The sequence below is a fragment of the Theobroma cacao genome, chromosome 5 (assembly GCF_053813885.1).
Source record: "Theobroma cacao isolate CCN51 chromosome 5, ASM5381388v1, whole genome shotgun sequence".
Classification (NCBI taxonomy): Eukaryota; Viridiplantae; Streptophyta; class Magnoliopsida; order Malvales; family Malvaceae; genus Theobroma; species Theobroma cacao.
This window is the reverse complement of record NC_142643.1, coordinates 3,245,622-3,267,283: the sequence shown is the minus strand read 5'-3', so window position 1 is coordinate 3,267,283 and position 21,662 is coordinate 3,245,622. Positions and strand designations below refer to the sequence as shown.

The 21,662-nt window shown below is 34.3% G+C and overlaps 2 protein-coding genes across 2 annotated transcripts; one reads left to right on the top strand and one right to left on the bottom strand.

The window, feature by feature from the left end:
* Positions 1-222: 222 nt before the first annotated feature.
* Positions 223-819, bottom strand: LOC148762356 (uncharacterized). The gene has a single exon (XM_088806333.1). It carries the CDS (start codon positions 817-819, stop codon positions 223-225), a length of 597 nt encoding a protein of 198 aa, XP_088662459.1.
* A 20,002-nt stretch (positions 820-20,821) lies between these two features.
* LOC18598007 (auxin-responsive protein SAUR32-like) lies at positions 20,822-21,208 on the top strand. Its single transcript, XM_018121284.2, has one exon. It carries the CDS (start codon positions 20,822-20,824, stop codon positions 21,206-21,208), a length of 387 nt encoding a protein of 128 aa, XP_017976773.1.
* The last annotated feature ends 454 nt before the right edge of the window (positions 21,209-21,662 follow it).

Here is a 21,662-nt window from a genome sequence, read left to right as displayed (position 1 = left end):
GATCTGAACCAGCAACGATCTTCTGAATGGTTCCTTTTCTTGCAGTAAGTACACACTTTAAACTTACTTTTTTTAGTTGAAGATTGACCTGCATGAGAAGATTTCTTCTGCAGCTTGTCTTTTGTCACCTTCTTACCTTGAGTTTCTGCAGTAGTTTTCCCTTTACTTGAAGCAAACAGAGCATTTTCCACATTGGCTTCTAGTCGAGATGTTCTTCTTTGCTCAGTGGCTAGAAGTGCACTGACCAGCTCTGTCTTTTGTGAGTTGTGACAAGTCTTTAACTTGCTCTATGGATGTAACTGTTGCTTCAAATCTATCAGGTAAGCTGATGAGAATCTTTTGAACAAATCTGGCTTCTGGTAAATCATCTCCAAGCAGCCTCATTTGATTCACCAAATGACTGAGATGATCTATATAATCTTCTACAGTCTGTGACTCTTTCATCCTAATCAGCTCAAATTCTCTTCTAAAGTTCTGAGCTTGCATTTGCTTGGTTTTTGCTGTACCAAGATAATCTTCCTCAAGTTTGGTCCATGTTTTCTTTGCTGTCTTGCAACTCATGATCCTGCTAAAGATCTTCTCTGACACAGCAGCTTGAATGAAGGACAAAGCTCTGTATCGCTTTGCTACTTCTTCAGAGTGTTGCTTGATCTGATTTATGGTTGCATTGTCTCTCAAAGCAGCAGGTTCTTCCTCAGTTTCAATGGCTGTCCAGAGGTCATAAGCTCTGAGAAATGTCTCCATCTTGACAGCCCAAACTTGATAGTTTTTGCCATCAAATATAGGTGGAGATATGTGAGAAGCTGAAGTTGAAGACATGCTGGAAATGTCAAGAGATGAATCAACAAAGAAAAGAAAGGATTCTTGATAACCGTAGGTCCAACAAGATCCTAAAAGAGCTCTGATACCATGTTAATAGAATGAAGAGAGAAAATACAGAGTATATGAAGAAGATAATGATCAGGATGTTTTTCATTAATACAAAAACAAGACTTATATGCCTTATCTACATAAAAGACACCTGTAAATATGATTAACAAGTGTCAGTGTTAGTGTACATGCACACTAACACATCAAAGGACAGCTCAAACACTACATTAATGCTAACCATCAGCACAATGAAACAAACTGAACAAAGTAAGGAAAATATGTTATCAAAACAGCATCCACGTGAAAGCCAAAATGCAAGTATTACTCCTTAACAAAATCGACCATTTGGACACACTAAATCTTCTGTTGGCTCCACACTTCTTCCTAGAAATTTCCCATATGCTACTTACAAATCAATATAAATTGCCTCGCAGTCTCAGCAACAAGGAGCATAGAATTTTAAAGAAACTCTTTTAAATTCGCAGAGAGGAATCTTATCAAGAGCTTTGAAGAAAACAAAAAGAGGTTTAGAAATGTTTGGGCCTTTCCTCCAGAAAATACGCAAGGGGTTCCATGTCTCACCTTCCAGAGGACAAGCTGTAATTAATGATGTTGAGGTCGATGAAGAATTAAACGTAGCTACACCAATGTCAGATGATGTTGGGACAGGATATTTTACGGTCTTTGCAGTTCAAGGAAACGAAACGCAGAGGTTTGTCATTGAACTAGACAACTTAACAAACCCTGCAGTCCTGAGTCTACTGGAGCAGGCTGGGGAAGAATATGGATTCCATCAAAAGGGGGTTCTTTCTCTCCCTTGTCGTCCGCAGGAACTGCAAAAGATCCTACAAGACTGGGAAGCTGAGCATGCTGATACTGAAGGTTGGGCTACCTGTAATGCTACAACAACAGAAGGCTACTAGCTTGGACAAACAACTGAATTAATCAATTTGTTCGTTTTGTAGTCCAAGTAAATAGATCTTTGCTTGGATTAGATAGATATGTAATTTTTAAGCACTGTTTCTGCAATGATAATTTAGTGGAGTTAGTATTCAAGAAAAGGAAATGGAAAATATCCAACGCATTTCAAGTTTGGGGTTGATAGAAAAGATTTTTTCTCTGCCTGGTGGTGATTTGCTGCTTGTTTACTGGGCTATGTTGCTGCTGGTGCAGGCTGTTTTATGTGTGAGGTGTTGATGTGTTATCTGATTTTGATGGATTCCATTTGCTTTGTGAATCTGGTGCTGTGTTTAGAGCTTTCTGGTGCAGCGCCTGTCTCCAGCCGAAGATCTGTCGAAGCTCGATCCTGGCTTCTATATGTAGGTGTGGTGATATTTGCATTTTCATGGTTTTTTATATCTTCTCAGGTGGTGGTGTGTAGTTGTCTATTTGGTGTGGTTGTTGTATGGCGTTCTTTTTATGTATGCACTATGTCACTGAGCCATCTTGGCTTCTAGTGTAGCAGTGCTTTTGGATCCTTGGCGATTATTCTACAATAAATAAAGGCATTGATTGAGTAAAAGAAAATGAAATGGGAAATATTTATGCATATTGTATCATATTGAGCCTTAAGCCCTCGTCTTTCTTGCCTTCAACCTGAATTAATGCACTGTTTTGTTAAATGAGCAAACTCTGCTTCCAGGGAGGAATAAGCATAAGAGCTTTGATGAGGAGCCATATCCTCTTCGAAGATAGATTAGTTCTTGCGGTGTACAACCCGATTGCCTTTGAGTATTTCACCAGATTCCCTCACCATTTTAAGTTCGTAGATGCTCCTGCTTTGAATATCATAGAAATTTAAATCTTCTAAGTTGATTAATCTTAATAGAGTCATTGAATTGCATAATTATGACCTGAAATACAATCCTTATATATGGCATGTTTGGTTGGAGAATGGAATAGCCATTCCTCTCTATTCTTATTACATAATTATTCTTACATTTTTTGTTCATGGAATGGCTATTTTGAAGAGTGACCATTTCTTGAGAAACTAGAATACTATTCCACACTTGGGGAATAGAGAAAAAAAAATACTATTATACAAAATTACCCTTCATCAATTTTGAAAATTACCCTCTTATAAATGATGTAATTTGCTCATTTTCACATTTTCTTATCTCTCTTTACCCATCTCCCTCCTTCCTTCTCTCTATAAATTAAGCTAAATTTTGAATATAAGTTATGAAAATTAATATTTTAAATTTAAAAATTAAATATAAATTATAATATTTAATATTTAATATTTAAACTTAAAAATTAAATTAAAACTAAGAACATACCCACACTACGCAATGAGATTTACAATGAGTGGACAATTTATTGTAGTAATATCATGATTTCTTCATTGAGTGAAGGATTTATTGCAATAATACCATGATTTTCTTAAATGTTTTAATTGATATGAATTTTGTGAAATTTTATCAACATTTGATATTAATAATGGTAAATGATATTACATATTGTAAAAACAATCTAAACAAAAGTATATAACATATGACAAGAAAAATAAAAATAAAACCACATGCCATATATACATCGTTAGCTTCACTTGGTGATCAATAGTTTATAAATGTAAAGAAATAGTTTGGTAAAAAATGTACAAAACGTTTTTCAATATGTTTGAATAATATTATGAATAATAGTAAGAGGAGTAATCTTAAATTTGGAAATACTATAAACAATAGTAGCAATAATAAATTAAAGATAATTATTTTAAAATACTAACATTTTAAAATCTTTCTTGTGCTTTGTTTTTAGAGAATATTTTTTATTTAAATAATGTTTAATTTTCAAAAAGATTTAATTTTTGTGTATCTTTATTATGATCATTAAAATTAATAACGAAATAAAATTAAAATTAATTGTTCATAAACTAATTAATTTATACAATAAACTTATTAAAAATCAAATGAATATTAATTACACTTATTTAAATTTTTTATTTTAATGATGAAATTTTGTAAATTATTTTCAATTTTAATCACTACTTTATAATCCTATGCTTTTCTAATTATTTAGAAATATTCCACTTTGTGAAAAATATTCTTGGATCCCCCAATACTTCGGTAAGTGATTATTAAATTTATTTTATTATTTATTTTATTTTTTTTTCTTAATATTTCTTAAAGTAATTTCATAAATTTGAATTAATGCATAAAAAATTGAAAGGTCAAACAATGGGTTAGGAAATACTTCAATTGTGGTTGGATTTGGTCCAAAGTTGATCCGGCCCAACTCTTTTTTTTTTTTCTTTATACTCAATAAAACCACGTAGTTTTGATTTATAGTAAAATCCTAATTTAACCTTAACTATAAAAGTTTTTTTTATTTTTTTATTTTATCTTCCTTCTTCTACTACCACGAACCAATCCCTTTCTTTAACTCATCTTTCCCTTCCTTGATCCCCGACATTGTAGCCATCATCGACCTAGGCCTTTTCGATGGTGGCTCCCTCCTTCCTTCCCTTTCCTTTTCTCTTCTATTCCCCTTTCTACCAATATATAAAAAGGAAAAAATTATCATCCAATTACGTGCCGTCACGTGAACTTGATGATGTCATAACTATATAATTAATTATTTTATAATTAATTTATTAATTGAATTATTCAAAGGCACATAATTAAATCAATTCACCTATGCGTCATATATATTTATCTTTTGAAATAATTTGAACATAATATTTAAATTGGACCAATCAAAATTTAATTATTGGTCATCCAATTTATCTCTAAATAAATCAAGATATTTTATAGATAATATTCATATTTTTTACTAATCAAAATTTAATTATTGGTCATCTAATTGATCTCTAATAATTATGATAATTTAGAGATAAAAATAAAATACAATTATTTAATTTATCTATAAATAAATTTAGAGATAAAAATTAAATTTGGCCAATCAAAAGATTTTCAATGAGTTATCATGATTTATTTCTAATTGAATTAAAATAATTTAGAGATAATTCAAAAAGACTACATCCTCAAACTATCTCATCTAACACTAAAACTAGAGGGCTCCTCCAAACCATTTGCATTCATTCAGAGGCATTTGAACATTCAAAGTATTTCGGAGATTGAGAAGAATAGAAGATTTTTGAAGTGAAGATATCAAGTAGCGAAGTTAATGATCAAGTATTCCAATGAAGTTCGTGAACAAGTTGTCAAAACTCTTGAAGCGAAGATATCAAATCTAGTCCATGATCTAGTCCGTGATCAAAATCAAGCGAAGTTAATGATCAAGTCCTCCAACGAAGTTCGTGATCAAGTTGTCAAAACTCTTGAAGCGAAGATTTTAAGTCTATTTTGTGATCAAAATCAAGCGAGGATATCAAATCTAGTTTGTGATCAAGATCAAGTCGTCAAGACTTTTGAAGTGAAGATATTAAATCTAGTTCGTGATTAAGATCAAGTGGTCAAGACAAAATCAAGTCATTAAGACCCTGAAGCGAAAATATAACTATAGTTCGTGATCAAAATTAAGTTGTCAAGATTTTTGAAGCAACGAAGTTCGTAATCAAGATTAAGTTTGAGTTTGTGGCTCTTAAAGGCAAAATGAAGAAATTAATCGTAGTAATTTTTAGAAATTATAACTCATATTAAATATTTTATATTTGTCTCATAATTTTTTAAGTCAAAAAATTTCAGCTAGAAATTTGTGGTTGCATAATCTTCAACAGAAGCAGAGTATGTCTTGACTGCATCAGCAACCAACCATGAGATTTTGCTAAGAAAAGTGGTGCTTGACTTGGGATTTCCTCAAAACAATCCCACTGATCTCTGGATTGATAACCAATCGACCATAGCCATGACTAAGAACCCTGTGCAACATGGGAGGACCAAACACATCAAGGTCAAATTCTACGTGATTCACAGAGCAGTGAAAAACAAAGAGATTAATTTGCAGTATTGCAGCTTCAATGAGCAACAAGCAGACGACCAAAGGACATCCAACTGACAGATTCATTGCTCTAAGGTCAAGCTGGGTGTCTTCAAGACTGGTCTCAAAGAGGTGTGTTACTTTGAGATCGGATTGAAGATATTATTGGTGCCAAGTCTGACGCTTTTTTGATGAACACAGACATGACCAGCATATGTCTCTGCCCGGCACCATGCTTTGACAGATTGCAATTTACTTGTTTTTCTTTCTTTTCCTCTATGTAGTAGCCTCACGGCTTGCCATGCCCCTAGTTTTACTTGTTACTACTAAGTTAACTTGTATCAGTCGATCACCAAGAGATTAGGAAAGCACTATGCTTTTTGTTTGTAATATAAAACTGATCTGAAAGTAAAAATGAACCGTAGCCATGCATGTGCATGTCTATATGTCAATGACTATGAGAATTTATGAAGAAAAAAGAAGAAACAACAATAATGCAACTAAAAAAATTTTCTAGTTTCTTATGACCTTTTCGAATTTGAAACCATAAAACCATCAAATCTGTAATAGTCCTCTGATAAGACTACATGCTAATTGGGCTGTATTCAAAATACTTAAATGTTTCAACGTCATCAATAATTTTAAAAAACACTTTGCACTCCAAAACCTTAGGCTTACAGCCTACTACTCCAAAATCTTAGATGAGGCCAAATTGATGCAGTAGTAGATCAAGTTGGCAACTTGGATGTTGGGACTGAGGTTAGTAAGATTATACCGTGTCAATCAAATCCGCATGAAAAAAGTTAAATTGACCTCTTAGACACAATGCATATTACTGGTGGCTCCACTCTAGTGCATAGAAATTTCCCACCAGCTATTCACAAACCAATATAAATTTCCTTACAAGCTGAGCAAGAAGTATAGATTTCAAAAAAACTCTTAAATCCACGAGAGATATCGATCACCAACACTGAAGATAACAGATAAGGAGTAGAGATGTTTAAGCCTTTCTTTCAAAAAATACAAAAGGGATTCCCGGTCTCAGCATCCAGAGGACTAGCTCTCAGTGATGATGCTATAACGGTGCCAGATGATGTTGAGGAAGGATATTTTACAGTCTTCACAGTGCAGGAGATAGAAACACAAAGGTTTGTTATAAAATTAGACAACCCAATAAACCCTGCATGCTTGAGTCTATTGGAACAGGCTCGAGATGAACATGGATTTCAACAAAAGGGGGCACTTTCTGTCCCTTGTCGACCTCAAGAATTGCGGCAGATTCTAGAAGACAGGTATTATCAAGAGAAAGATGCTACAGAATGTTGGGCTGCATATGACGTTAAATAGAAGGCTACTAGTTATAACTAGCTAGGAAAAGAACTGATTTCATTTATTCTTTTCGAGTCTCTTCTCCTATTAAATACCTGCTGAGACTAGATGTAATTTTCTGAAGTACTTCTCTCTTGATATTTCAGTTAAGTTAGTATTTGAACAAAGGGCTATGGAAAAAAAAAATACTCATATTAAGCTAGCCCTGAAACCTCCTCTTTCTTGTCTTCAACCTGAGTTTATTTGCTTTTTCACTAACTGAACCAACTTGCAAGCATTAGAGCTTTGAAATATTTTTGAACAGTTAAATACCACGTCATGTCAATCATATATCTTACAAGCTTTCTTTTACCATTTAAGTTAGGAAATTCTTCTGCTTGAATACGTAGGAAAGTAAATCCTTTCAATTCATTCGTACAGTTTTACAGTTCCTTGATTTTTCCATACTTGTTGACTGATATATAGTGCATAAGTTATCTCCAAAAGAATCCTTTGCGGAACCTTAAATTCTCAAAATTTTGAAGTAATGTATGATATATCTTGTCAATACTGTAGTTTTGACTGCTAATGTTAACATGTGATGTGCTGTCTACATGAAGCCTACTCATTTTGTCACACTATAGTCTTGCAACGTCAGGTACGCAAGAATCTATGAAATATCATGTAGATAAGGCCTTGAAGTCTATGCTCCAGCAACTTCAAAAGCAAGATCGTGGCCACAAACAAGGCCATTACTTTATAACGGTCCCAGGACCTTGGCATATTTATTTGTTTGCCGACCATCTGACAAACTTACAAAAATTGTACTCTGTACGTTGGGACAACACGGAGTTATATTTGCAGATATGTAAGATGCATTGCTTTGTCACAGTCACACAGATATTGAATTATTGATCTAATGATGCAAATCGCTCTAAGATTCCCTTCCCATGCAGAATGAAAAAAAATAGGGAAATATATACCAGAATATTTTTATAGACTTCATCAATGTTGATTTTGAGAATCATGAATAGTTAATTAGCCTCTGTATGAATATGCATTAGCCCTTACTTGCTACAGCCTAGCAGTAGCAGAAAGTGAATAGAGTTCTGAATAAACAGCCACATTTTGAGTCCACCTGCATGATTATGTTCTTGTATCTCTTTGCAGTGTCCCTTCCAAGGCACTTATATTAAACCAATTATTATAAACATTGACTTGAATGATACTTTCAAGGCATTTAGTTGCCAGAACCAGGAAAATGGAAAGGAAAAAGCATCATCTGGTCTTATTCTTCTGCATTATTGATGCAACTCATTTCTTGCATTCTCCAATAATTGAAAGGTGCAGTGCTTAGTCATCTTCCTGACTTTCTTCCCGGGCAAAGCATGCTACTTGCTTAAAGGTACGGTAAAATCTATGGTGATATATAGGTCTTTACTCTTTAGAAAAGCTTTCCACATTAAATGCTAACTTGTCTCTCTGCTGAAGTTCAACTATTTAAAATGGCCAATGATCTATACTAACTAGATAGTCTTCTTGGCATTTAAGTAATGATATTTCAGCAAGTAACCTAAATCCATTCCCATTTCACTTGACAGCTGCATATAATATGGAGACTTACGAATAGGAAGCATGTTTCCTAGTTTCTAATAGAACAGTTAATGCCCATTACCTAAATCAAACACAGTTAGTACTTTGGCTTCATCAAAACAAAAAAAAGTAAAGACAATTATCTTCCTTCCTAGTAAAAGATAAGAATGGATTAGTGATCATAACTTAATGCTAGGCTGGAAAACTGCAGCAAAATTCTGAAAGAAGAATGCAAAACAGCGGCAGTTTTTTCATACCAAAACTGAAAAAGGTATTTGGACAAGAAAAATCATTCTGTTGAGTAACAGCTCAACATTGGGGAATGCATGACAGAGATAGAGCAACCGCGAAGGCCTCAAACGCGGGCGTTCTTATCCTCTCATCTGCACACATACTTGCTTGTCTCTATCTGTGAACACGTTGAGCAGAAATGTATTACAGGGTCTACGAGTTGACAAGAGCAAAAGATTCACATGTGTTTGGCCCCCAGGCCCCAGCCTATCACACCTGTTCTGTTAGAATGCATGTGAATTGCAGTTTTGAAACTCTCTGAATCTGATTGTAACTATGCAAGCTCATGGCTATAGCAAACATCAAGAGAAATTGTCAAGAAGAAGAAAGAAATTAAAACAATAAGACGCCTCCAATGATTTTAACTTTCTTTTTTAAGGACATTTTCTGATTCGCATGCATAAAATTCCTCTAATCTGAACTAGTTCTTTGATAAGACTTTGTTAATTGACATTAACTCAGATTGGTCTATTCTTCGCCATTGTAGTATAATACCCGTTAGAATCTTTTGCATGCAGATGTTGTGATATCTTGTGGCATATGTCATATCAAGCTCCATTCTACATATTGTGAACAAATATAAAACTAAATAAGATATAGATTCTCTTTAATTAATTTCTTTTAAAAATATCGTTCATTAAGTTTTTAGTATAAAGTAACATTAGACTCGTTTTTAATGGTAATCTGAGCCGCTCTATTGATTGTAATGTGATTGCAATATATGTTACATTGCATTGATTTTTTCTCTTATCAAACATTGTAAAGTAATTTTATCACTCACATTATAAAAAATATTAGTAACTTCTCTCGTACCAAATGCTACTTAAGATGTAATACTTAAGCTTTCAGTGATTTAAGATGCATAATTTGTAAGCTTTTAGCACTGAACTTTGCACGTTACCTAAATCCATTTCTGATCAAAAGCCTACAATTCGTCCATCTTTATGCTACTTGTTAAATATAATTGGGTTGAATTGTCTCTTGTGTTATCTCATTATTATTATATATAAGGACACCAAGCTTTAAAACTATTGAAAAATACAATTACCTTTGACAACTTATTAAATTAATTATTTTGTTCTTAATTAATTTTTTTAATTAGAATATTAAAATATTCATTAATTTTTATTTGTTTCCCTAAGATGGCTGGATAGCATGTACTCCGTGTTTGTTCACAACCTCAACAAGAAGGTGACATGGTCAACGATCAAAGACACTTTCAAAGAGTATGGCAGAGTGGTGAATGTTTTTGTTCCTAGAAAGAGTTACTAGGTTAAGGAAAGAACACAAGCTTTGCCTTTGTAAGGTCTAGAGAAAGGTTCGAGATGGAAGAAGCACTGAAATGGGGTGGCCATCAATGGTTGGATGGGAAAAGAGTAATGGATAGAAAGGCAGAGCCAATAAAGAAGACGGTAGGGGAAGGAAATAAGGCATATGTAGTGAAAAACAGAGACATAAAGGGCGATTGGGTGTCCTTTTAAGGATGTTGTTCTAGGGATGGGACATATGATTAGAAGAGAGAAAGGTGTAGTTCAATATAGTAGCGAAGAAAGTAAGAGATAGCTAGAATAGCTAACGAAAAAGACAAAGAATGGCAGATTGGTGGAAAATAGAAGGTGGAGAAAGGAAAGAATGATGGAATATATCAAAACAGTAATGGGGTAATAACGGTCAACACCATTATTCTCGAAGAAGAAATGACATGGATTAAGAGCAATGTAGTCGGGAAGCTCAAATCAAGAATAACATGTGAAATTGTTGAAACTACTCTGTTGAGTGAAAGGATTGATGTCCAGGTGCGGGTTATTGAGGGTAAATCGATCTTTCTTAGCTTTGAAGATCAAGCAGAGATGAAAGTTATGTTGGGAGGGTATGCAGATATCTTTATAGCATGGTTTAACTTGATCTTACCACTATTAATAGCAAACCAAGAGAGAAATGTCAAATTATAGGTGAGATTATTAACGGTTCCAATTCAAATATGGCATGTCAAGACGTTTAAAGCCATCAGCAAATGCTAGTGTGATTTCTGGCTATTGACAAAAGTATCTTCAAGAGAGAAAGCTTTGATCAAGCCCATGTCCTTGTAAGTGTCAACAGCAGGGATAATGTTTCGAATAGAATATGCATTAACGTAGAAGACGGGTGGTAAATGTCTTTGTGAGCATAGTTGGAATTAAGAAATAATGTGGTCTTAAAGCTACAATAAAGGAAAGTGTAGATGCCCAATTCTGGTTAATTATTATTTTTAAAGTATTGTTTACAAGAAAATTATATCAAGGATGTTCCAAACGTAGCAGAGCCTAGGGACGTTCCGAACTAGGAAACGCCTAGGGTGTTCCAAGCATGGAAGCACCTAGAGGTGTCCCTAACTGGAAGCACTAAGGGTGTTCCAAACATAGAAGCGTCCAGGGGTGTTCCAAGCATGGAAACGCCAAAGGTGTCCCAAGTTAGAAGTGCTTACAAGTGTTCCAAGCGTAGAAGCACCCAAGGGTGTTCCAAGCGTGGAAACGCCCAAAGGTGTTCTAAGCGTAGAAGTGTCCAAAGGTATTCTAAGCGTGGAATCCCAAGGGTGTTTCAAGCACAAAAGCTCCTAGGGGTGTTCCAAGTGCAGAAGCGCCCAAGGGTGTTTTAAGCGCTAAAACATCCAAAGAGCATTACAATCACAGAAACACCCAAGAACAAGCATGGAACAACTATTTGTACAGGGAAGTGAAAGTAACTTAGAACAAGTGACAGGGTTTATGAGTTACCTTCACATTTGGGATGTTGTAAAGAGTTTGGCTTGATGGCTCAGATATGGAGATAGTTAAGAGGGCTTCCTCTTAACTTTTCCTTGAAGTACATGTGTTTTACCCCTTGATCTTTGTTTGTTTCCATAAGAACACACGTGGTGCACTATTAAGTGCCATTACTCCATTACCCAAAACTTACGCCCACTACCCGACTACACGGTCATTCTTTTAATATTTTCAAAATCGTTGTTTAACTGCTCTTCCATGACAAGCATGTTCTCCCATAACTGGTTCAGTATAAATATGAGAGCCTTGGAGGTTGGAAAGAAGGAAAGAGAAATCATTAGAAACCTAGCAGCGATTATACTAAAAAGCTCTTTTGAGATTCGTCCAACATTTTTCTTATTAGGCCTTTCCCATTCGCCATTATTCGTCGCTTCTTCCATCTTTTCTCATCCCTCATCATGTGTCACCTAAAACACTTAAGCTTCAAGGACTGCTCTAGTCTTACTCTCTATCGCCTTTAATGTACCCTGATTCACTCATTGCAACACGTCATCTCTCCTTAACCAAAAAAACCCCTTTACAGAAAAAAAAAACCTTAAATTAAGATGGAGGCTCAATAAAAGAAGGGCTATCATGTCAGAAACGATGGCGAAGAGAAAGAAAAGACTGTGGAGTTAAAGCAAGTGGGAGTTGACGTAACAGATAACATGGGAAGATGCGAAAATGATGATAAGAAAGATGTCAAAGCAGAAGAAATTGAATTAAAGTTGAAGGAGAAGGGCAGAATGGATGCACGACAAGAATAAGAAAATTCGGGACTATACCAAGGTTTTAAATGAGATTGTTTATAGTTTGATAGAGTCCAATCATAAGAAGAAAGCTAAAAGTAGGGTTGACAAGTTGACTAGTGGAAAGGAAAGATATGGGTCAAAGCAAAAGAATTTGAATTAAAGTCAAAGAAGAAGGGCAAAATGGATGTACGACAATGAGAAGAAAATTTGAGATTTTACCAAGGTATTATAGGAGATTGTTTACAATCTAATAAAGTCTTGTTAGAGGGAGAAATCTAAAAGTAAGGTTGACAAGTTGACTAGTGGAAAGGAAAGATATGGGTCAGAAGAAAAAGTCAAGACAGATTCAGAATCAGGAAAAAGAAGCAACAGTGCAAAAGTGAAAATGGAAAACTAGGCGAAACATATAGAGAACAAAACGGAATTGGTCCATCAGTAGAATGGTTTGATAATGGGCCAAGTTGGTTTGGGAACAAACAAGGTAAGAAAAGAGTGGGTCGTCTCTCATGATTCAATAAGAGCTATAGATGAATTAATGCAAGCCCAAGTGCAGAAAAGGTCTATGGTACCAAGGAAGGAAAATTGAAAGGGCTTAAGAAAGGTTTTGGATCACTAGATGAGTAAGTCCAACTGAGAGTAAAATCAAGTGTGGAAATAAGGCAATCTATGAAGTTATATGGATGAAGAATGAAAGTGGAATAAGATTGAAAAAAAAAAAAGAAAAGCTCAAGAAATTGGGGGAGAGAAAAAGCAGACTTAAAGAATGGAGGCCGAGAAGCGAAGAAAGAGTGGAGGTGGAAAAGAAGCAGTGACGGAAGAAAAAGAGGAAAACCTCAAAGTGGGAAATAGCATTAGTAGCATTGGTGATAAACATAGTAGTGAGGGAAGAAAGATGTCAAAGTGGGAAAATGAAATGGCTACGAAGGGAAGAAAAGTAACGAAAGAGTAAGAGATTGGTGGACTGTGAAAAAGCAAGAAAAGGAAAAAATTGAAGAAGAGATATTCACCAGAGGTAAGGAGCATGCTGAGCAGTAAAGGAAAATACAAAGATTGGAATAAAAATAGGAAAGAAAAAATGAAATTTTTGGGTTTAGCTCAAGATCAGGTGCCGACATCCAAAAAAGAAACTCAATTTTGATAAGAGAAATAGAGGAAATATGGGAGTTGACAAAGAAATTGGAGTTATCTTTTCAAAAAAAGAAGGAGGTTGTGATCAAAATATTGATTACATTAGAAGCCGTTGAAGGATGGGGTAAACAACAGAACTAGAGGAGACTTACTAATTCATCAAAAGTAAGATCATAAATGATCTACGGAGTAAGAGGATGAGAGGGGATTAAGGGTAATGAGATTGGGAATGGGAGAATAGTGAAGTCAGAGGAAGGGAGAAATGAGAGATGATGGAGAACAAAAGAAATAAAAAGGTACGAGTGAAGGAGGAGCAACAATGAAAAGGGAGATAACAGAAAAAGAGGATTAAGAATGCTGATGAGTAATCTAGATAAGTGAAAGGGAAGGGAGATGCAGACAATAGTTCCCTGTGGGCCTTCAAGCCACAAGTGCTTTTTACTTTACCATGAATCTATTTTTTATAATGCTCTTGTTTAAGCCTACTTAGTTTCTTCAACGAATTTGCTATATGCTATTTTGCAGTAGGAAATCTTGGGCTTATATGCGTAGGACATAGTAGAGAATAGGTGCTTCAAACTACCTTTTGAGCAGTTGACAACTTTTGTAACTGTTGAGGACTCTTATACTCCAAAGCTAGTTTTCTTATGCCACTAGAAGTCTTTCATCACCATGATTCAAGACTTATAATGGCATACTAGCTTGTGTGATCTTAATAAAATAGCGCTTTTAAAAAAAAAGTTGAAATCTTGATTAAAGTAAACAAACAGATTGTTCTATGTATTAGCGAAAAGAGTTGTTGTTTTGTTTTTTAAATCATTAAGTCAATTATTTTATGTCATATGGCTGGGTCAAAAGGTAAAATAACTATTCTATTTAACAACATTTAATACCATATCATCAGCTATGTGATAATGACATCATCAAAATGACACGTTAACCTGCCATGTGACAGATGATTTGACATAGAAATACCAATTGTATAATTAATTAATAAAAGTCAATCAATAGTTTGTAAGAGGAGTTTATTTGATCAAAAATAAAAAATGTTAGAGATTTAATTGATTACAATAAAAGGTTAGAGACTTAATTGATTCTTTTAGTATAGTGCAAAATTTTATTTAAATATTTAATCTTTATTATTTTTATTACTATAATTATGAGTTTACTATAAAATCAATCAAGTTTGAAGCACATAAAACAAGAACTAATTAAAAAAATATAAACTCCAATTTCGGCTCATTAATTAATGGATGCAGTCGTAGATAAAGCTCCTAACACGGAAGTTGGAAATTAATAATTAGGTTGTCAACCGTGTGAATTATCTTTTAATCCGCGTAGAGTAAATCGACCATTTGGACACACACTAAATCTTACTGTTGGCTCTACACTTCTTCCTAAATATTTCCTATATGCTACTAAAAACCAATATAAATTGCCTCGCAGTCTCAGCAACAAGGAGCATAGAATTTTAAAGAAACTCTTTTAAATTCACAGAGAGGAATCTTATCAAGAGCTTTGAAGAGAACAAAAAGAGGTTTAGAAATGTTTAGGCCTTTCCTCCAGAAAATACGCAAGGGGTTCCATGTCTCACTTTCCAGAGGACAAGCTGTCATTAATGATGTTGAGGTCGATGAAGAAATAAACGTAGCTACACCAATGTCAGATGATGTTGGGGCAGGATATTTTACGGTCTTTGCAGTTCAAGGAAAGGAAACGCAGAGGTTTGTCATTGAACTAGACAACTTAACAAACCCTGCATTCCTGAGTCTACTGGAGCAGGCTGGGGAAGAATATGGATTCCATCAAAAGGGGGTTCTTTCTCTCCCTTGTCGTCCGCAGGAACTGCAAAAGATCCTACAAGACTGGGAAGCTGAGCATGCTGATACTGAAGGTTGGGCTCCCTGTAATGCTACAACAACAGAAGGCTACTAGCTTGGACAAACAACTGAATTAATTAATTTGTTCCTTCTGTAGTCCAAGTAAATAGATCTTTGCTTGGATTAGATAGATATGTAATTTTTAAGCACTGTTTCTGTAATGATAATTTAGTGGAGTTAGTATTCAAGAAAAGGATATGGAAATTATTCAACGCATTTCAAGTTTGGGGTTGATAGAAAAGATTTTTTTCTCTTCTTGGTGGTGATTTGCTGCTTGTTTACTGGGCTATGTTGCAGCTGGTGCAGGCTGTTTTATGTGTGAGGTGTTGAAGTGTTTTCTGATTTTGATGGATTCTGTTTGCTTTGTGAATCTGGTGCTGTGTTCAGAGCTTTCTGGTGCAGCGCCTGTCTCCAGCCGAGGATCTGTCGAAGCTCGATCCTGACTTCCATATGTAGGTGTGGTGATATTTGTATTTTCATGGCTATTTATATATATGTTCTCAGGTGGTGGTGTGTACCGTGTAGTTGTTTATCTGGCGTGGTTGTTGTGTGGCGTTCTTTTATGTATGCACTATGTCACTGAGCCATCTTGGCTTCAAGTGAACTAGTGCTTTTCGATCCTTTGTGCTGTGATTATTCTATAATAAACAAAGCCATTGATTGAGTGAAGAAAACAAAGGAAATGGGAAATATTTATGCATATTGTATCATATTGAGCCTTAAGCCCTCCTCTTTCTTGCCTTCAGCCTGAATTTATGCACTGTTTTGTTAAATGAGCAAACTCTGCATCCAGGGAAGAATAACCAAAAGAGCTTTGACGAGGAGCCATATCCTCTTCAACTTCCATAACACATAGACAGATTAGTTCTTGTAGTGTACCACCTGATTGTCTTTGAGTATTTCACTAGATTCCTTCACCATTTTAATGAAGTTCGAAAATGCTCCTGGTTTGAATATTAGAGAAATTTAAATCCTCTAAATTAATTAATCCTTGTGGAATCATTGAAATGACATAATTATGAACTGAAATACAGTCATTCGGGTATCTTCAAACTGGTGGTTTTGAGAAACTACCATGCAACGTACATAAGTTAGGATGTCACATCTCAATGTTGTGGCTTTTAAGTTGTTAACGTTGAACTTGCTGTTTTCGTGTTGTGTCGTTTTCTTACCTTTAAATCCCTTACGATAAGAGGGAGATGTATTACGTAAAAAATATATTAATATAATAAAAAAAGGAGACAAAAAAAAAAACATTTAGAAATATCAGGTAGAAAAGGCCAAGAATTTTGAGCTTCAGTCATTTCAAAGGAAAAAAACTGTGGCTACAGACCAGACCATACTTTTTTAGACGGCCCCAGACAATTGTTACATACAACTGTGTGTTTGTCTACCATCAAACAACCGTAGCGACATTGTAAAGAAGTACAACACGGTGTTCTTTTCATTAATGTTGGGACATACTAATTCATTGATTGATTACAAAGATTCAGAAAAAGGAAAACTAATGTTTATGTGTATTGACGGGTAACTTTCGCATCTTTGGAATCTTCCATATACACTGCTCTTTTAAGGTACAAATTACTGTATACAAATGCCAAAGATTACTGACTGATGTATCTGGAAAATACCATCAGTGATCTAAATTCTCCTTCCTCTTCATGTTCTCCTATCCATTTATTAGTAATTGTTTCTCTTCATTAATTATGGTACATATATCTGGCTACTTAGGTCTTCTTACCTTGAAAATGGTAAAAAGATATCTCGCTGCCATTGGCCGGAAAGGGGAGGAAAATGCATTTGCTTAATTATTTGTTGTTCATATACGGGGATCAGCAGGTTAACATTTATGATTTAACTGTGATTCTCTCACGTTAAGGAGAATTGGAATGTGAAGAGAAATACATACAAAGATGACTTAAGAACACATTTGTTTGGATTCTTGGTGTAAAATGACGTACAAATTTCAGTAACTATGTTAACATATTGAGGCCTTTTAGTATGCTTCTAGTCGAGTTTCGCTAGTCTCTGTATCGCACGTCGGTAATAAAATAATTCCTTGTTGTCACTGACAAGTAAAAAATTCATTCATGCTTGCCCCTTAATGGCTGAGTTCATATTTAAATTTTAAGATCCTTGAAAAGATACAGTAATGGTGGTAGGTCCTTATTGGTTTCCGCAAACTTAGAAGTACGTACTACGGAAATTTCAGTCACCTTTAAATGCTACTTATGCCGACACCATATGAACCACTAGCCGCCAACCTAAGGTAACTTGGTCTTGTCTAAGCTATTATTTAAATGATATGTACTGTATAATCTCTACAAATTAGTATTTAAGAAATTAATAATTTTAATTAAATAATATTTTTTATTGATCTTAATTTGAAATTAATGTAGTAAATTAATAATTTATTAAATTTATAAGATAATACATTTTTAAAATATATATAAGTTTCACTTGATATATAAATTAATAATCTCTTTATATATTAAAATTGTATATATACATGACTCAATTAAGAAATTTTTGTAAAATATGACTCTAATATTACTTATTTCTTTTTGAAATCGATGTCTTTTGAACTTTATCTTTAACTTTTCTTAATGTATTAAGAAGTTTTGATGTAATATTCTCGTATTGTAAGAGAAAATTATACAATATGATTTATTGCTTTGGATACATCTTTGCGCGAGACAAGTTCCCGTATAGAACTATGGTTTTCAACTTCATCTTCTTTGTGATTTTCTATGACGTACTTGCCAAATAGATAGATCCATGACTTCTATTTAATAAGACTAATTATATACATGAATTTGTTTTGATTAAACAAATACATAAAAAAATGATAATTCGTAATTCGGTAATTAAGTAATATTATTATAATGACAATACAGAATACATGTATTAAGCTTAATATTTTAAAAAAATAAAAAATATTTTAATAAATTAATAAATTATTAATTTATTGATTAAATAATATTGTAATTAATTAATAAATTTTCATTATCCCAAAGTATTACTTTATAGAGGTTTACTACTTTACAGAGGTTTAACTGTATTAAGCAGGGCATTTAAACAGGGACAATCTTCTCACAACTAGGGGGTTTACAACATTGAACCTAGTTATAACTGCCTATTTCACTTACCAGCCTACACACCAAATGATAACGAGGGGGATACGAAGGCGCTATGGGAAGAGGATACGAAGGTGCGATGGGAAGAATTAATTTAAGTATTGACACAATATTCAATACCTTGATGTCGGAGGTGATTTTAATGTTGTATGTGAGCTAGGAGAGAGAATTAGTATCACAAGTAACGTAAGAGCTATGGAGCAGTTTCGAGACTTCATAGGGAAATGAAGTTGGTTGACCTCCCCATGGTAGGAAACAAATATATATAGGTGGTGCAGTTTCAGAAGCGAGCCATCCTTCACTAGATTAAAATCAACATTATTAAGATCCATTAAATGTATTAAGGTGCTAGGATATTGGTGTACCTTCCTCCCTTTTTAGAGTGTAGAGCCATTTCTTGAGGTTGAGTCGATAGATCAAAGCACATAACAAAGCAACCAAAATATCAAAGCACAACTCACTCTGCAAATCGGTAAAATCTAAAAAACCACTTCCAATCACTCTAAAAGGATATTTTGGTTTTTTCTATTTTTAAATGATGTTTTTAGTCCTTTAACTGTTAATAAAGTTAATCAACTGTTAAAAAAAATTAGAATTTCATATCACATAAATATTTTCAGACACAAGTGCCTCTTTATCATTTTTTTCAATTTAAGGATATTCTTTTTGAAAAAAAAAAATTACTCATCCTTCTTCCAAAAACCTTGATCAGAAAAAAAAAACCTAAAGGAATTTTGATTTGAAAATCCATTGTTGAATAGCAAAATCATAGAAAATACACAGAACAACCCATAGTTAAAAATAAGATTTTAAATCCCAAAAAGTATAACATAAAAAAAAAAAAAAAGAAATGAAAGACCTTGGCAAATGTGGTCTTCATGGGATCAATGTTTGTGAATCCTCTCCTCTTCAAATGGCAAAGGCCAACAATTTCTTTGTATTTCTTTTTTCCTTTCAAATCAAAATTCCTTCAATTAAAAGAGCTAAAGTTGTGAGAAAAAAAAAAAACTAAATCCAAAGAAAGAAGAGAAAAATCTTCAAGGAGCATAAAGAAAAAAAAATTGCTTTATCCTTTTATTAAGGTTTTTGAGAGAGAAAAGAGATGAACAGATTATTTTTAAAGAGATTATATGTGTTTAAAATGTTTATGTAATTTTAGCTTACGTTTTTTAAAAAATGTTGATTAACAATGTTACCAATTAAAGGGTCAAAAGCTTAATTTTAAAATAAGAGGAACCAAAAATTTTTTTTAAAGTGATTGGAGGAGGGATTTTGGATTTTACTCCTTTGCAAATACTACAAAGATGGTCGAAACAATTACTCTAATACAAATTTGTTGAAAAACCCAAACCAAACAAGCTAATATGGTAACAAAATAAATTCTCAAGAAAAATAGTCAAACAAGTAACAAGAAGTAAAATGCAAAACTAAGACAACAAGAATACCAAAATTTACATGATTCGACTGTAAGCTTACCTCTACGGATAGAGGCGACAAGAAAATTTAACTATAATCAAATTAGATGAAAAATACGATAAGGTTTTTTTTTCTTTTTAAGACATCCAAAACCTATCTGACTATGCTACACCCGAGCAAGAGATCCTAACCACCCAAAACTCTCTAGCATTTTTGTTTACCGTGAAGGCAAAACGAAGACCATGGTCAAAACTCACCCCAAAAGCCCCCCACTTAAATGCTCATCATTGTTAACCGAAAACAAAGCAAAGGATGGCAAGGGAAAATGAGAGACCACGGGGTAATGGAAGGGGAAAAGGCCAAGATGTAGGGCCCGTTCACTGGGTCGGCTGGCATTTTGACGCCACAACCATACATGTACCCCATGGTGATCGTCACAACTCACTGCTAGGCTGGAAAACGGTCTGCGAAATTCTGAGTCAAACAAACAATACAAGCTTTCAGATAAGAAAACAAACAACTCCATTTGTATGCCGTGTTTCAAAGGCCCCCACCATTTTCGAGGAAGTAAGGAAAATGGACTGCCAAAGATTGGATTCAATGATGCTTGGTAGCAAGTTCCAAACCATATGAAATGTCTCCATAGTGTCCCTTAGAAAGCTCACCTATACTTCCATCTTCTTTAACTCCCTAGTATAAATTATTGTTAGAGGTCTTCGAATTTCAGTCACAAAACGAAGCACTGCTACAAGGTTTAAGTCTCAAAGTACTCTAAACCATAATTTGATATGTCTGTGGTAATTCAGAAGTGCGAAAAACGCCATGTAGGGCTTGTAATGCTCAGGCTTTTAACTGAAAAGCTGTTAAGAGTCATATCAATCTTTCCATCAAGAGGGACTGATCACAGTATTGTTGAGTTTGTTGAAGATGTAGAAGAAACAAAGATGGTCCCAAAAGATGTGAAGGAAGGGCATTTTGCAGTGATTGCAGTCAAAGGTGGAAAACAGAAGAGGTTTATCCTGGAGTTAAGCTGTCTGAGAAACCCAGCATTCCTGACGCTGCTAGAGCAGGCTAAAGAGGAATATGGATTCCGACAAAAGGGAGTGCTTGTACTTCCTTGTGAACCTGAAGAGTTACAGAAGATTTTAGAAGACAGCACAAAGATATATAGATAATTGCTGATATTTAGTGCAGTTTATACATAAATTGTTCCCACATTCTGGGATAGCTTTTAGTTTGATGATTCTGCTTCTTAGCAGCTAATTACTCCCATGTCTTTACTGTTATCATTTAGAATTGATAACTAATCAAATGCTAAAAAAATGAATGCTGATGAAGCAGAAGATTTAATCTATGCATAAGAAAGAAATAAAAAAAGCACCATCGTGACACTTGGGTTGAGAAAGTGAATCATAGGCCCTGGAATATTTGCTATATTTTAATAAGATAGACACATTTTGGGCTGTCCTTAGAGGATTGGTTACCCAGCACACTCTTCGCAAGCAGAACTCATTGGTAGACATACTTGCCAAGTATTGTGTCGACTGCGAGACGATGTTTACAGCATGGTGGCAGCTTGTTTGGCCATTTTACTTCGATATGTGCATTCTTATTTTCAAGCTTAGCCTA

Coding starts and splice junctions, on each gene's coding strand:
- LOC18598007 (XM_018121284.2), top strand. CDS start 20,822: ATGTCTGTGGTAATTCAGAAGTGCGAAAAACGCCATGTAGGGCTTGTA.
- LOC148762356 (XM_088806333.1), bottom strand. CDS start 819: ATGTCTTCAACTTCAGCTTCTCACATATCTCCACCTATATTTGATGGC.